The sequence below is a fragment of the Elaeis guineensis genome, chromosome 2 (assembly GCF_000442705.2).
Source record: "Elaeis guineensis isolate ETL-2024a chromosome 2, EG11, whole genome shotgun sequence".
In the NCBI taxonomy this organism is placed as follows: Eukaryota; Viridiplantae; Streptophyta; class Magnoliopsida; order Arecales; family Arecaceae; genus Elaeis; species Elaeis guineensis.
In genome coordinates this window covers 85,373,960-85,388,837 of record NC_025994.2, presented here as the reverse complement: position 1 = coordinate 85,388,837, position 14,878 = coordinate 85,373,960, and the positions used below count along the sequence as shown (strand labels likewise).

At 35.2% G+C, this 14,878-nt stretch overlaps 1 protein-coding gene across 4 annotated transcripts; it reads right to left on the bottom strand.

Moving 5' to 3' along the window:
• Positions 1-5,758: 5,758 nt before the first annotated feature.
• On the bottom strand, positions 5,759-14,183 carry LOC105056177 (uncharacterized). 4 transcript variants are annotated; one of them, XM_010938292.4, is made up of 4 exons: positions 14,031-14,183; positions 8,507-8,798; positions 8,280-8,396; positions 5,759-8,169 (listed from the first exon to the last, which is right to left on the bottom strand). In XM_010938292.4, the coding sequence occupies exons 2-4, from the start codon at positions 8,789-8,791 to the stop codon at positions 6,199-6,201; spliced, it is 2,373 nt and encodes a 790-aa protein (XP_010936594.1). In that variant the 5' UTR covers positions 8,792-8,798; positions 14,031-14,183; the 3' UTR covers positions 5,759-6,198. The 4 variants fall into 4 exon arrangements, with proteins under 4 accessions (XP_010936594.1, XP_010936600.1, XP_019709650.1 ...); XM_010938298.4 differs by having other exon boundaries at positions 13,935-14,150; XM_019854091.3 differs by lacking the exon at positions 14,031-14,183 and adding an exon at positions 11,979-11,994.
• Between the last annotated feature and the right edge of the window lie 695 nt (positions 14,184-14,878).

Below are 14,878 nucleotides of genomic sequence, written 5' to 3'. Positions count from 1 at the left end.
AACATTGAGGCTAGCGCGGGTGTCATCGTCTTATAGACACAGACGTTGTCTTTTATCATTTCTGCGTGTCATCGTCTATGACCACAGAGTTGTCTTCCAGCGTCACACTTTTTACGATTAACGGTATTCAAAAAAAAAAAAAAAAATGGTATTCAAAACCAGTAACTATATAATAAACAGTGCACGTAGGAAACAAAGAATAAAAATCTTGAAATACTTTTTTCCTCCACCTACCAAATGAGATTAATTAAAATACAAAAAAATACATGTGTTATCGTTTGTCCTAAGGATCAAAAATAGCTAACCAGCTCTATGGCTAGATTATCTTCAGTATCAAAATGCCTGATGATAACATCAAGCAATTTAAACCCAAATCTGTCGTCTGATTCGATCATATAAAAAATAATAAATAAATAAATTTATAAATTTATCAATATAAAATAAAATAAATAATATAAAATTTAAATAATAAATAAATTAATAAAAATATTAAAAATTATAAAATTTTAATTATATTTATCAAATCAAATCAATTTATTTTTAATATATAAAATTTAAAAAATTAAAATATTTATTTAATATTAAAACATCAACTAATAATCAAGGGTTTATTGTTTGAATTTATGTCAAATCCATCAAATACTGTACATCCTATAATTTATAAAAAAAAAAAAATTGTGAGCTTAAACTCCTCTATGGAGTAGAAGAGGTTTTTTTAACTAATTATCTTACAAACCTGAGCTTCCGTATCATCGGTCGGCAGTATATCATCATGCTAAAGAGAACAAAGCCACTCTCGTACGTACGTTCTCCCGGCGCAAACAAAATGAGAACGAGAATGGCTAGCATACGCATAGAGTGTAAATATCACTAGTTCGGTTTTGGTTGTGCACCAGGAGTACTAAAGTTGACCATTCCAAATACCTCAAGGAATCACCAAGGACGAACCAATTAATGCCACCAGATGTTCACCAACCGACCGTTGAATCAACACAACTTTTAGGTTTTGCGGTCAGTGAAGAGATCCACTCGGGATAGAACAACTGTGATGTTCACCAACCAATTGATGAATCAACAGAACATTCACAGTTTTGCGGTCTGTAAGGAAATCCACCATTTTAGACCATCCAGGCCTACCAAGGGTGTGTTGTTTGACACGGGAAGTGGTAAATAGCCGATGATCATGGAGCACATCAATCTAGATCCCATTACCCATCACCCCTCTTGTGTTGGCCATTACAGTTGGAGCCACGTTTAGATTTAAAGTGCCGTACACCGAACACATCATCCATCGATAATGGACGGCCATGAACAAACACGAGTTGTATGATGCACGCACGTACGATCATGGATAGCCACCCATCGTTTAAATTTAGAATGTTGTGCACGGCACGTATCATCCATCGAGTAATGGATGATCATGAACAAGCACGGGCTATATGAACCTACCAAAGGATGTACTATTTGACATAAGAAGTGGTAAATAGTCGATGATCACAGAGCACATCGATCTAAATCCCATAACCTATCACCCTTCTGTCTGGTATAGTCGGAGGCACGTTTAAATTTGGATTGTTGTGTACCGTACGCATCGTCCACTGGATAATGAAAGACAACGACAGCATAGACTATACAATGCACACCAAGTATGATTATATATAACCATCAATCATCTAGATTTAAAATGCTGTGCACCGCACGCACCATCTACTAGATAATGGAGGCCACGAATAGATGCAGACTATATGGTGCACGTCATGTGGTCATAACTGTGAATAGGGATAAATCGTATGATACATATCATATATGATCATATATAATCATTCATGTATGATAGATGGTACGGTGAATATCATTCGATATATTATGAGTACCTAAGGAATCGCACTCTTGGATTTATCTTAGATTGAGGGAACATGCACGAGGAGCAGCAAGAGGTGGTCACGTGACCAGATACAATACTCGGCTGCAGCAAGAGAGCTATACACGGAGATCGTTGGGTTGCCATCAAAGCATCGAGGCGAGTCAAGGCCAATACCTGGGCTTCCATCTTGCACGGACGTACGGGCAAACCACATCCCACGCAAAAATGATATTTTTACTTTTTGTTTCATATTTATCCTTAATCTTTAAACTATATAAAAATAGCTTAATTTATCAATCTTTTAAATCCAAAAACAACCTGATTCGAATACTTCATTAGAGATTTAAAAAACTGATATAATAACTTTAGTTTTTTTTTAAAAAAAAAAACGTCTCTAGATAAGAATAAGAATGGATTTAATATTATTGGATTTTGATAATAATAATAATAACAACTCTAGTTAGATATCTCATTCAAAAGATTAAAACATGTTAGGTTTATAGACTGATGACGCTGACGTTGCTCAACATTTGAGAATGAAATATTTTTTAAGAAAAAGAAAAGTGGAGACAACATGTACAAAAAGATCAGTTTACTCGTACTGAACCAGGAGAAGACGGTGACATAATGCATTAAAAGTCCAAAAAATTAATTATAAATTATTATTTCAAATCATTTTAAAATTTAGATTCTAAAAAATTATTTTATATTTAAAATCTTAAGCAACCACGTGTATATACCCGTGCATTGTAACCAGTAATTCTATAAAGCAGCCACATTTCCCAACTTCTTAATTCCGTAATGTTCCTACTTAATTTCTTTCTTTGAAAATTTGTTGGTCATAACAAAACTTAAGTTTACTAAGAATATAAATAACCAATATCTAGCATATGTCAGCCTATCATTGTTTGCTAAAAAGATATGGTCAACAGAACAATAGGAGAATGATATAGAGCCTTTATCAAAAGTTTGTTTTTTATTTTCTCCTTTAAAATAACTTATAGTACATTATGCAAACACAGAAGTGAGTTCATAAAGAGCGCTGGTGAATTTATAGTTTATTACGGGTTAATGTTTCAACTACACTAGACTAGGTCTGAGTCAAGTATCACAAAATAATTCAAAATATTTACTTAATATAAAAATATTTATTATTCAGTAGTAAATTAATTTAATACTAAATATATACATATGTATACATACATTTATAATAATAATAATATAATAACTAAAAATTAAAATAATAAAATTTTAATTAAAAAATAATAAATACGTATATTAATAATTGTAAAATATACTATATAATAATATGATAATTATAACAAAATATTAATTATAACTGGTTAATTACAGGAATCGGGGAGCCTTGTCTTAGTACATGACATGTAGAAAACGTTTCTGGAGCTCAGACTACCTGCGTCCACAACTGCAACAAAACTTGCACTGCACCATATTTATCAAAAGACGTACATGAGGATGCATGGTGATGAATGATGATATTGTTTAGGTTGTCAATATTTGGGAGTCACATAAAGATATCATTAATGATATTTCACATTTCAAAACATAATTTGTCATCCAAAACGTATTAATAGATCAAACTGAACATCATTAATTGAATCTTCTTGGTCATACCGAATGTAGTTTCATCTTCTTGGGTCAATGCCAAGGCCAGCTGACAACTATGACATCTGGCCCTTCAGCCGGGCTGATATCCTGAGCCAGGGCGTAATCCGTTAACCGCCGAGAAGGCCCAAACTCAGTCCTGTTTTCAACCTTACTTTTCTGCCTCTATTATTGGTTGTTTTCCTTTTCCCGGCCGCGTCCCCACCATTGCCTATTACCGGATTTTATGTATTGTGATCTATGATGGGACCTCGGAGTTTTACCACCGGCAAGCGGCTGAGGTTGATTTTGACACCAAGCATCAACTATGGAGATGCTGTCTCCCCTGTTTTTTATTTCCTTCCGTTTCTTCTTCTTCTTGTCCATTGGCTGCACGCTGCTGCCGGCCGCTCGCCGCCGCCCACTATCGGACAGCCATCTTTCGGCCACCATCGAGAGCCAGACCCACCTTCCCTCGAGAGAACGTCGAAGGGATTTTTCCCTTCGTCTGCTTTCTCCTCACTATTTCTTCTTGTCCCTCTCTATTAAGAGTCATTGTTGATATAGAATCGCTGGTGATATTATTACATTTTCTATATTATAGACATATATCATACATTGGTGGCTTTTAAATATTTAGTAATGATATTGATTGCATGAATTTTAAAAGAAATATAATATTGTATTATATTTATTGGGCATGAGTAAGGTTTAATGTATTGATGGTTGTGAGAAAATGTTTGCACTAACCCTATCAAGTTTAATGAATTGATGGTTATAAAAAAAATATTTGGACTAGCCAAATCAAATTATAGATAAGCTCGTTGTAGATAGTGACATTTATGGATACTCTTATCATGAATAGGAACATAATATTATGGATAGATCATTCTGGGCAATAATATAGCATTATAAATAAATCTATTATAGTGCTTGAGCTTGTCAATCGCAAGCTAGAGTGGGATCAGGATCAATCCAAAATCAAAAAATAACTATAGATCCAAATCCTATTAACAAAATATGGATAATAAGTCATATAAAACAAGTCAATAGAAAGGCAAATCATACAGCAAATTGGCTTGCTAGTTTTGGTTCATTTGTTAATTTGCATATAGGTTCTATAATTCCTTAAGGGTTATTGTTGCCGTTGAAGAAAGATGCTGCTTATTTTTGTTCATTTTATATTTAATATTCAGTTTTTTTATTATTCTTTCTATTTCTACCAAAAAAATCGCTAATAAAATTTGAGATGATACGTGACATATGTTATAGCATATATAATAATTTAAATCATTCCAGATGCTTGATATAAAATTCTATGATTTATATTCGCTTTGATACTATTTATTTTTTATTTTAAAATTATATTATTATATGTGTACATATGTGAAGATTTCTACTGGATTAAGATCACGAGTGAAAAATGAATAAACAGAAAATAAATAAATAAAATATCATTAATACTGACCAAATGATTGAATTTTATAATTATATAACTTTATTATTTATTATGAATTAAAATTATTATTGTCCAGCTATATTAAAATTGTAACGGATTCACAGACCTTGAGATCTTATCTTAAAAAATATGCGGCCATATCATGTCGCTGATCCAGAAGATAGGCTCAGAGCATAGCTAAAAATAAATTATGCAAAATCTCCAACTATTTTGGCAACCAGTTAGGCATGCAGCCCTCAACCATAAGGGATGAGAGAACCCATAAAGAGAGATGGTATCGGAATCACCTGCATGCCCTGTTGCTGTCCGGATAAGCATGTACCTGCACGAAAACACTTCTAAAAGTAGAGGCTCAAGGTCACACATATTTTAAACCTATATTACAGTCATCGCCTTTCGAGTACCTTCATCCGTCACATAGCCACTCCTTCCCATCAAAACAAACAAAAAAGAATTCATACCCTCCCCACGGAGGCGCACCGGTATCAAGATCTAGGTTGCTAAACAACCAGCAGCGTTGATATTGTCGTTCTTTGACAGCTTCTAATGTTTTTAAAAAGCATGAACATGTAAAGAAAATTTGGTTGGTACATTTCGCTAACCCACGTTATACATCTCCAAGACGGTTGTCTGCAAGCAACCATTCCACGAGGCAGAATAAGCCTACACCTTAATCATGAGACATGAGCTTCTTGCTTGGATCATTTCACACATCCACAAAAGCCTAGGTATCCTGAGGCCTAAAGCCTAATTCCCACAGGGTTCTCACAATATTTTACAAATCTCAATCACACAACAAATACACAAGCATTTTTAGGTGCAGAAGCAGAGAAACAAATACCATCTTCACTCCGTTACTAACAGCATCACGGTAATATTTTACATATCTCAATCACACATAACAAATATACAAGCATTTTTAGATGCGGAAAGAGAGTAACAAATACCATCTTCGCTCCGTTACCAACAGCATCACGGTCGACAAAAATATACAGGTACGCACGCATGACCTAGTTATGACAATATCAGGTGGTCCGGTCCAGTTGGTCAAAAAACCTATCATCAAAACGGAAACTGAGGTTTCAAAAGATAATGAAAAAAGTAACCAAAAGTTCTGGTGTTCCACACACACACCAGTAAGTTGTATCAGTTGTTTGGAACGACGGCTGTCAAAAAACAATGAACCACGATGAACCCAAGATGGATCGATGGCTTAGCATCAAGGACTTCAAAACCAACTCTCCAAGCTTGTCAGAGTCACCTGGCAAATCTAATCTTCTCCTCCCTGGAGTGGAAGATAATCTTCGGACCCAATATTATCAGTTTTAACCAAGGATGCTGCATTCGCTTCACCAAATTTTTGGTCGCATGACTCACTGTAACCTTGCAATACAGAAAGATCAACGCCACCTGCTTGTAAGGCGGTAGTTGCTTTTTCTTCATGTTTAGAATTCCAAGTTGACACAACTGTGTGGTCAGCAACAGACTTCAGCAAACATCTTCCTGCAGCGTCAATCAATTTGTCATTCACACAAGCATTTGAGCCATTAGAGTCGGTTTTCAATTTATTAATAACAGGAGAAAATGCAGCTGGTGATGAACTGTTTTTATTTCCACTTTCTTCGTAGATTCTGACCGATGAATCACCATCTACTGAATTTGCAGCCTCACCATTTTTAATCAACACACCGCCCCTAAAAATTTCTTGAGAGGATTTTTGCATATCTTGGACTTCATCTTCACAGAAGGATGGCCTCACCAGTCTCCTCCTCTTTCCCAGAGATCCCTCACCCCTACGGCCCTCTATATCAGGACGTGCTTCATTTCCACCCTCCATCTTCTGAACTTCACTCCTACGTTTAAAATTCAAGAAAGGAATTTCACTGATTTCTTCAGCAACTTCCTCACTGTTTGTTTCAAATTCAAACTCACCAACTGATGTAGCTAACATTAGTTCCGTATCAGCTATTTTCTCAAATTGTTGGGCATCATCCTGAATGCTTGATTTTTGCAGCATCATTTTGTCCATCTCACTCAACAGATCTCTCCTCTGACACAAGACACTTAAAAGTTGATCCAATGACAGATTTCTATATGGCTCGTATACCACCTTATATTGCCTACGTGTTCCTGGAGTCTTTGACATGCGAGAAAATACACTAGTTCTCTCTCGATAATTATCTGAATGGAGTCTGGAGCTCACAGAAGTTGGATAATACTCATCATCATAACCATCATCGTGCATTAATTGATAAGGCCTTAATTCTTCATAGCCACTGCCTTCCTCAGATTCCAATGAACTATTACTTATAACAGATGCATCCTTTGAAAGACTACTATGAAAGTGGGAGGAGTCATCTTCTGACAAAGGAATAAATTCAGGAGAAGGCCCTGAGACCCAGCGGTGTAGCCCTCTTGGACGATCATCTTGTAGAGTTGCTTTAGGATCATCATGACCATCACCCAAACTGTGCAAGGAGGGTCTAGAATCTAAGCCTTTTGTCATATTCATTCCTGGTGTTGCTAAAATCTTACTGGCGGATGAGTCATGGGGGTCAAGGATGGATGAGTGTTTGTAGTCTTGGAGATTGGCACAGCCTCGAAAACCTATGAAAGGTTTAGGACAGCCTACAGAACCTATTAAAGGTAAACTGACCCTGGAAGGCTCACAAATAGTGAAGGATGACCCTTTAGGGGTTTCGTCACTGGCAGAGATGTCCATGCTCCGGTACTTAGATGAAGGCAACTCAAAGGTCTTCGGATTTGACAGTAATGACAGTTGGCTTTTAAGATAAGGGACTTGAGTGTCTGAGAAATATCTGGCATGAGTATTCAATTCTTCAGGCAGGGAAGGACGGTTCGTGCCTAAATCGATAGAGGAAAGTTCAGCCCCACAACCTGGGACAGTTTGGTAATAACGATGATCATAGGAAGAAGTAACAGGAAAGGATCTCCTCAAAGCATAATCATTTTGAGATGATGAACAAGCCAAATCAGGTAGTGTTCTGGTAGCACAAGGTACTGTTGGGTCCAGTCCATGTTGAGAAACAGCTACAGAATCATCTGACATTAGAAGAGGCTTATGTTCATATGAATCAAATCTAGACCTGGGTTTTCCAAGTGCCCTCTCCTTGCCCGAATATGAGTTTTCAAACTGTTTTATGAGTTTATTGGGCATCCGTCCCTGGAACTGAGATACTCTAATCTTCTTCAAGGAAAACAAGTGAATAAGCCTTAAAACCTAAATTCAATTAAGAAAAAGAATATCACATTAGTCAAAAATCAGCTAATTGAACTATAAATGATATTAAACTAGTTCTCAAATCTTTATAAAATGATGAGAAAGCAAACCTGGTCATATGACAAACCAAACTCAAATTTGTAGGGCCGGTAGTAGTTCTCTTTAATAGCATCACCAAATTCATCTTCAGACAGTGGTTTACAAAACCAAATCCGCTTGAAAAGAATCTGAATGCAAACAACATAATACAAGAAATAAAGAGGATTAACTAAACTAAAGGATGAAATATTTCAACTCAATCTTAAAAGAAAGATATAGATTCAATCGTAACATGTACCTGAGCAGGATAAGACTTCCCTGATGAGAGAAAAGCATTAGGAATAATATTTAATGCACCATCAGATGTTGCTTCAAACACACCATATAGTTTTCTTTCTTCATGCTCAAAGAGAAATAACAGCATGCCAGCTTTAACTTTCTTCAAAAAACCTGCTTGGTGAGAGGGAAGGCCAAAAAGTTTTCGCTCGAGGCATTCCTTCTTTGTCATGCGGTTGCACATGAAAATTGCACCCATAAGGACAGAATGCCATTCACCATAGGCATTTGCCTCACCACAATCCATGGATTTCCTTGCAAAAATGTTAAAATTGTCAACAGTCATAAGAATGTGCAGAATTCAGGGAGACAGCGTTACAACGAAATCACAAGAAAAAAATATATTATTGGCAGAATTTCTGCTAAGTATACGACACTAAATATGTTGGTTCAGTATTCCAAGTTATTCATCAAGATAGCTAGAAATCGGGACACGGTGGAGCAAGAAAATAGCCATAAATAGTGAAAATCTCATCATTGGCCCATATTGGATGTCACAAATTGGGATTTCAGATCAATAATCCTTTCAGAAACATAAGATGCTTTATAGTAAGATTAATAGGTTACAATTTTCTCCAGAGTTATAATGTTAACTTGATTACACAAGACCCTTTCCGGTCAACTTAAGTATAATATAAAAACTTGAGTTCATTATCCAGTTGATGAAACTCCTTACTGGGAATTATGGCCCCTTACATCTCTCTTCACAATCCCCATAGGGAAATCACCAAATATGCTGTCAAACATATCACATTGCCATATTCTACATATTTTGCCACAACAAACCATTAACAGTATTTATATAATCTTTCACTCCATTAGATTTCATTCCAATACCAATACTGTTACTGCTTTTGACAACAGATATTCCTGTCAACACAGGGAAAAAGAAAAATTTATGTTTACAGCAAGAGAGCACTACCACATTGATAACCTCGTAACATCAACTGGATAAGTAGTAAAGGCACACTCATACACATAACAACTATAATCAACTACACTTCTTCAGTAATCCCAATTTCCAATAGTCTTCCTACTCCTCGGACCAATTTACAGTCTCCAAAATGAGGAAAGTAGGTCCTCGTTGAACAGGGCTATCAATATTCAACATTAAGCTTGGACCCTCAGGTGTTCTTACAAAGTAAATCTTTTAATGTTATTGCTCTAAGTTGTTGCTATATTCATACAGCCTACATTTTTTAAAATCATAAAACATAAATGCAAGCTACACCCACATGATTATGACAAACCTTTAAAAATGAGGACTTGCGTGTCAGTGTTTACTTATAATAGCATTCCATTTAGACTCTCAATATATATATATAGTGTTCCTTCTAAACATCACAGAATCAAATTGAAAAACTTTTAGATCGTGAAAAGCAGTTAGATCACCTTGCTATTATACAATTCTGCCATTCAAATAGCTAAAAAAGGCTCGATCTTGTTTCAAACATTTTCTCATTCTTTCAACCCTTGAAGAGTGTTCTTAAGGAGGCCAAATATTGTCCATATATTTTCCAAAGTTGATTTCAATGTCATTAACTTCATTTATTAAGTTTTTCTCTTGTTTCTGTTTCCTTGATCTCACTGTGGTTGGCAAGAAACTACATTCTCACTCTAAATCCATATTTAGTAGAATGTATTGAAAAAACTTCTGAAAATGTTTAATCAATATTTCTTTCTTTTCCTCATCTCCCATGAAGGTATTATGTCAAAGGTCTAAAATCAAATTTTATTATGTTAGAGGTTTACTGAGTCAAAATAATCAAATTTATTGGAAGCACTTTGGGAAAAAGGATAACCATATGTGTTTCTAAAAAAATTGGATTAGTCATTTTACCACATGACATACAGAACAATGCCTAGTACATCGAAAAACCTGTAAGTGAAACAACTTCCATGCATGTTTTTGGTGCTGATTAAGTATAAAATCATCCAGAAGCACATTACATGGCATATCGCCATGCAAAACCTCTTAGACAGTGATGGGAAATAAAGCAATTTCCTAAATGTTTGCATGTTCATTTCACTTCCGCAAACTGCAGCAACAAAGGGGATTGACAAATCAAATAGAAATTATATTATAACGATCTCCATAACATAGTCATCAAAATGAATAGATGATCATTCATTATTCTATTATCCCCAGATGAAACTATACATCAAAATGGACTGCTTGAAAAATATTAAGCAGTGAAAGAGACATTTATTGAAAAGCACTTATTTTGATTATAATAGTTAACAAATTATAAACCATCAAACAAAAGCAATATTTTTACTGCAAACTATTTTTAATAATATTGAGCTTACAATATCGTCAATTCTTAGAAATATAGCCTTCGTTGAAATCAAGTAAGATCTAAACTATAGAAAAGAGAATAAAAGGAAACAAACATATGGGTAGTGAGAACAAAACAAAAAATATAATATAGTCGTGGAAAGAAACGAAAAAGGACTTTCTTTTCCTTTCCTCCTTTTCTTTTCTAAGAGAAGATTTCTTCACTAATGGGGCTACTGGAATGGACTAGACATACAATACAATCTCACTTATGTAACAGCTTGTAAGTTGTAAAGAAAGAATATTAAAATATTAAAAGAACACATATACAAACATCACAGGATAATATCATATAACAGAATCTATGTCATATGTCCATAAAGTAGACTGATAAATAGAAATATCTTCCATAATTGGATAGAAGAGAATGATCTGCTTTCCTTGAATTGGCCTTGAATCAAATTTAGTTGAGTGAAAGATCACTTTCGCAAAGCAACCCATTCCGGTGAAGAGAGCAACTCACAGAATATGGATTACTCAAGATGTTAAAGGGCAAGGGATAGTAATTTTGCCTTGTCTCATGTCTGCTCAAGAGAGGGGAATTGATGGAAAATCTTTACTTTCTCCATGCCTTTTTATTTGGATGTAGAAACTAAAACTTAGATGCAACATGTGCATAGCAAATGGAAGCAATTCTACAACAAACAAAAAGGTGATAAACCAGGTTCTGAACTTAGTTCTATGTGAATACATATGAAACATTTTACTTTGGACAAGAAAAATGCAAGGACAGACAAAGACAAGGATAACCAAAATGATAAGGTAAAATTGAATTTGAGGGAAAATAACCATTGTCATTGAGAGGGCACTTAAATATTAGGGAAGAATCTATTTGATTCGTAGGAGTGGGTAGCCCTTCTAAGTTATATGGATGTTAATTGGGAACATTCTGAAAAGAGAAACATGAACTGAAAAGTCAAAATTATAAGGTTAAAATGGATGCAAAAGCAAATGACAACAGCAACAACATGATAAAGCACCAGGCCCTTCAAGATTATGAAATATTGTGTTAAATGGGTAGGAATGAGCAACCTTCTTCCTATAGGGGTAAGAGTGCTCAATAATTCCAAGAAGCAGCTGAGGTTTCTCCACTAACCTTGATAAGAGGCTTTACGCTTGCTAAACTGGATAAATTTGAGCACATATGAAGGGAAATTTTGACCTTTGTATAAATTATTTAGTAAAGGAATTCTTTTTAAGCCTGCCAAAAGAAAAATTTTACAAGTATTTCATAAACCAAGTTCTAAAATCAAGCAATCAACTACTAGAGCATCAATCACAGTTAAGAAAACTAAAAGTATGTCAAAATATTTATACTGATGCTTAGAAATCTAAGCAATTGACCACTTAAACCACTTGTCCCTGCATTGCCATTTAAGCATTTGAATGGCCATTTTTTCGATTCCATTTCTCTGAATTTCTCTTCCATATGATATGATATGTTAATTTAAAAAAAAAAATACTTTTTTTATTTTTATGAGAAGCCATTGTCTAGATTTTTTTTTTCTTCTCTCCTTGTTTGTTTCCTAGTCTCATAAAAATAACAGAAAATACCGATAATTCTTAAAAAAAGGTTCAAGACATGGTGGTGATGACTCGTTAAAAGGGGAAAAAAAGGAGAACATTTTGTGGAGCAGGATCTTTAGGCAAGCAAACATAAAGGAAAGAAACAGGTGTCCACGATTTGTCGTGAGTTAGAAAAATGTTCTAGCACATGAGACAATATAGACTGAACTACAATATGTGAATGGTAAATTGGAATGATATAACTATATTAAGAGTAGAAATACACAAAAATATGTGATGCTTGGAATATCTGAATTTTTACCCATTGACAACCTCACTTTAATCTGCTTAAATCTTCTTACAAACTCATTAGCTCCATGGTCCAACCAATCATATTCTTCCATATTTATCACATCAGAGATGAAAACAACTAGACAAGGACAGGACAAGCTAAAAGGTATATCTTCCACAGCATGTTACAAAACAAGACATTTATGTCAATATTCCACTATAGAGAAACTAAGAAAACTGACACAAATGGTACTGAACCACATGAATGTTACAGCTGTAAAGAAGAATCACAATGCTATGAAATTAGGGAGTCTGCTATTATTTCCTGAAAGTATTCCATCTCTTGCTAATTAGTATGCAAAACCATCCACTCCACCGATAGAAACTAACAAGACAGAAATGAATAAATATCACAACCAACAAATGTAATAACTGCAACAATGTCAAGAACACTAATGCAATCTATATTCTTGGTAGAAACCATAGGTGATGACCACTATAGGCTATCATCTGAAACATGAACTTAATGCTAAGACATTTTTTTTAGCAGAACATGGAATTTGCACCCAAGAATTCCACCAAGGGGAAGCCCTTAGGAGAGGTGCCAACCGACTGAGCTAACAATTGTTGGCAATTTAGTAAAACTTTTATAACCCAAAATTCCAAGACAACAAACCGTCCAACGAATGGTTGACATAATAATATGCGAATCAAAAAGCAAATTGCCCTAGATGACTTGAAGGTATTCTTGTACCATGTTTCCAATAATAACCTAACCAGATTCCTATACAAATTTCCTTCAATAATCAAGAGATTTTTTCATAAAAAGGAAAGGGACCACCTATGTCAAAGCATCGACTCAATGCATAAATGGAACAAAACCAATCAAACTAAATAAGCGATATAATGCACCGATCAAATGATCCGAAGAACCCCTAAACCAAAACGTTAGGCGAAAAAAAAAAGAAAAAAAATTCACAACCGCAAAGCAGCCCCAATTCCAATAATGATCGGAGCCAGAACGCAGCATAACATCTAAAATACCAAAGAAAAGCCAAGAAAAGAAAACAAATTAACCTCGACCGTACTCATCCCAACTGAGAGGATCAAAAAACCCTTCAAAACATCGATTAAACTGTAGATGGATAACGCATCTAACAGTCGTACCAAGAAAAAGCAACCAAGATGGTAAACGAAAAAGAATCAAAACCACCCAAGAAATCATAAAAAATGCCACATTAATAGCGTTCCTTACCTTATCCCAAAAAAAGAGACGAAAATGACGATTAAATATCCAAGAAATCAACGAAAATTGGATTTAAATCAAGGAGAAGGAGAATAGAATAAATACCCTCAGGAAGAGGGTAAGAGGCCGCTGGTCGATATTGAAGAGAAGAGGAAAAGGCGAGAGGAGAAGAGATCGACAGGTTTTCTTTTCGTTATATACCGGAGAAGGGAAAGTAAGCGAACCTCGAAGAAAGAGAAATCTTTGACCCAAACAAGGGATAAAGAAGAAAAAAGAAAGAGAAGAAGGCAATCGTGGCAGATGCGCTCACTTCAGCCGTAGATGAAGCGGCGGGATGGTTACATAGAGTGAATAAAGGGCATCGATGCTGATTGAAATTGCCAATTTGCCAGCATGGGTTTCTAGGCCGACAACCGGAACCGATCGTGGACCCCGGCTGTTGATGGTTACACGCCCTCAACTTTGGGTGCATCCCGTAAACACCCCCTTCATTTTAAAAAATTTTAAGCTGAACCTGCAAGCGTCCAAATAGTTTCAAAATGAGCGTTGGGCTCCCTCACAGGCCAACACCTGTCTTTTCAAATAATCAAAATATTTCTTTTCCTTTTCACATCTCATGAGTGTCTCTTGACCATGCAGATGAATGAAAAAGCTGCCATAAAATTTACGCAAGCTGAGAATGAAAGAGTCCAGAATGCTTTGAGATTTGTATGATAATTATTTTTTGATTATGAGTTATATACTAAGAATGATTTGAGATCCATACAGAAAGATGAATGAAGAAATCCAGGATGCATTAAGAATTTATGCGTGGAGCATTCCTTGACTATGGCCATGTATAAAAGGTAATTTAAGGACTGTGCAAATAGACAAATGGAGTTAAGGGTGACTTGTGATCTATGTCAGAAGTGATCTTTAACTATGAGCCATATATTGAAGATGTATTGAGACTT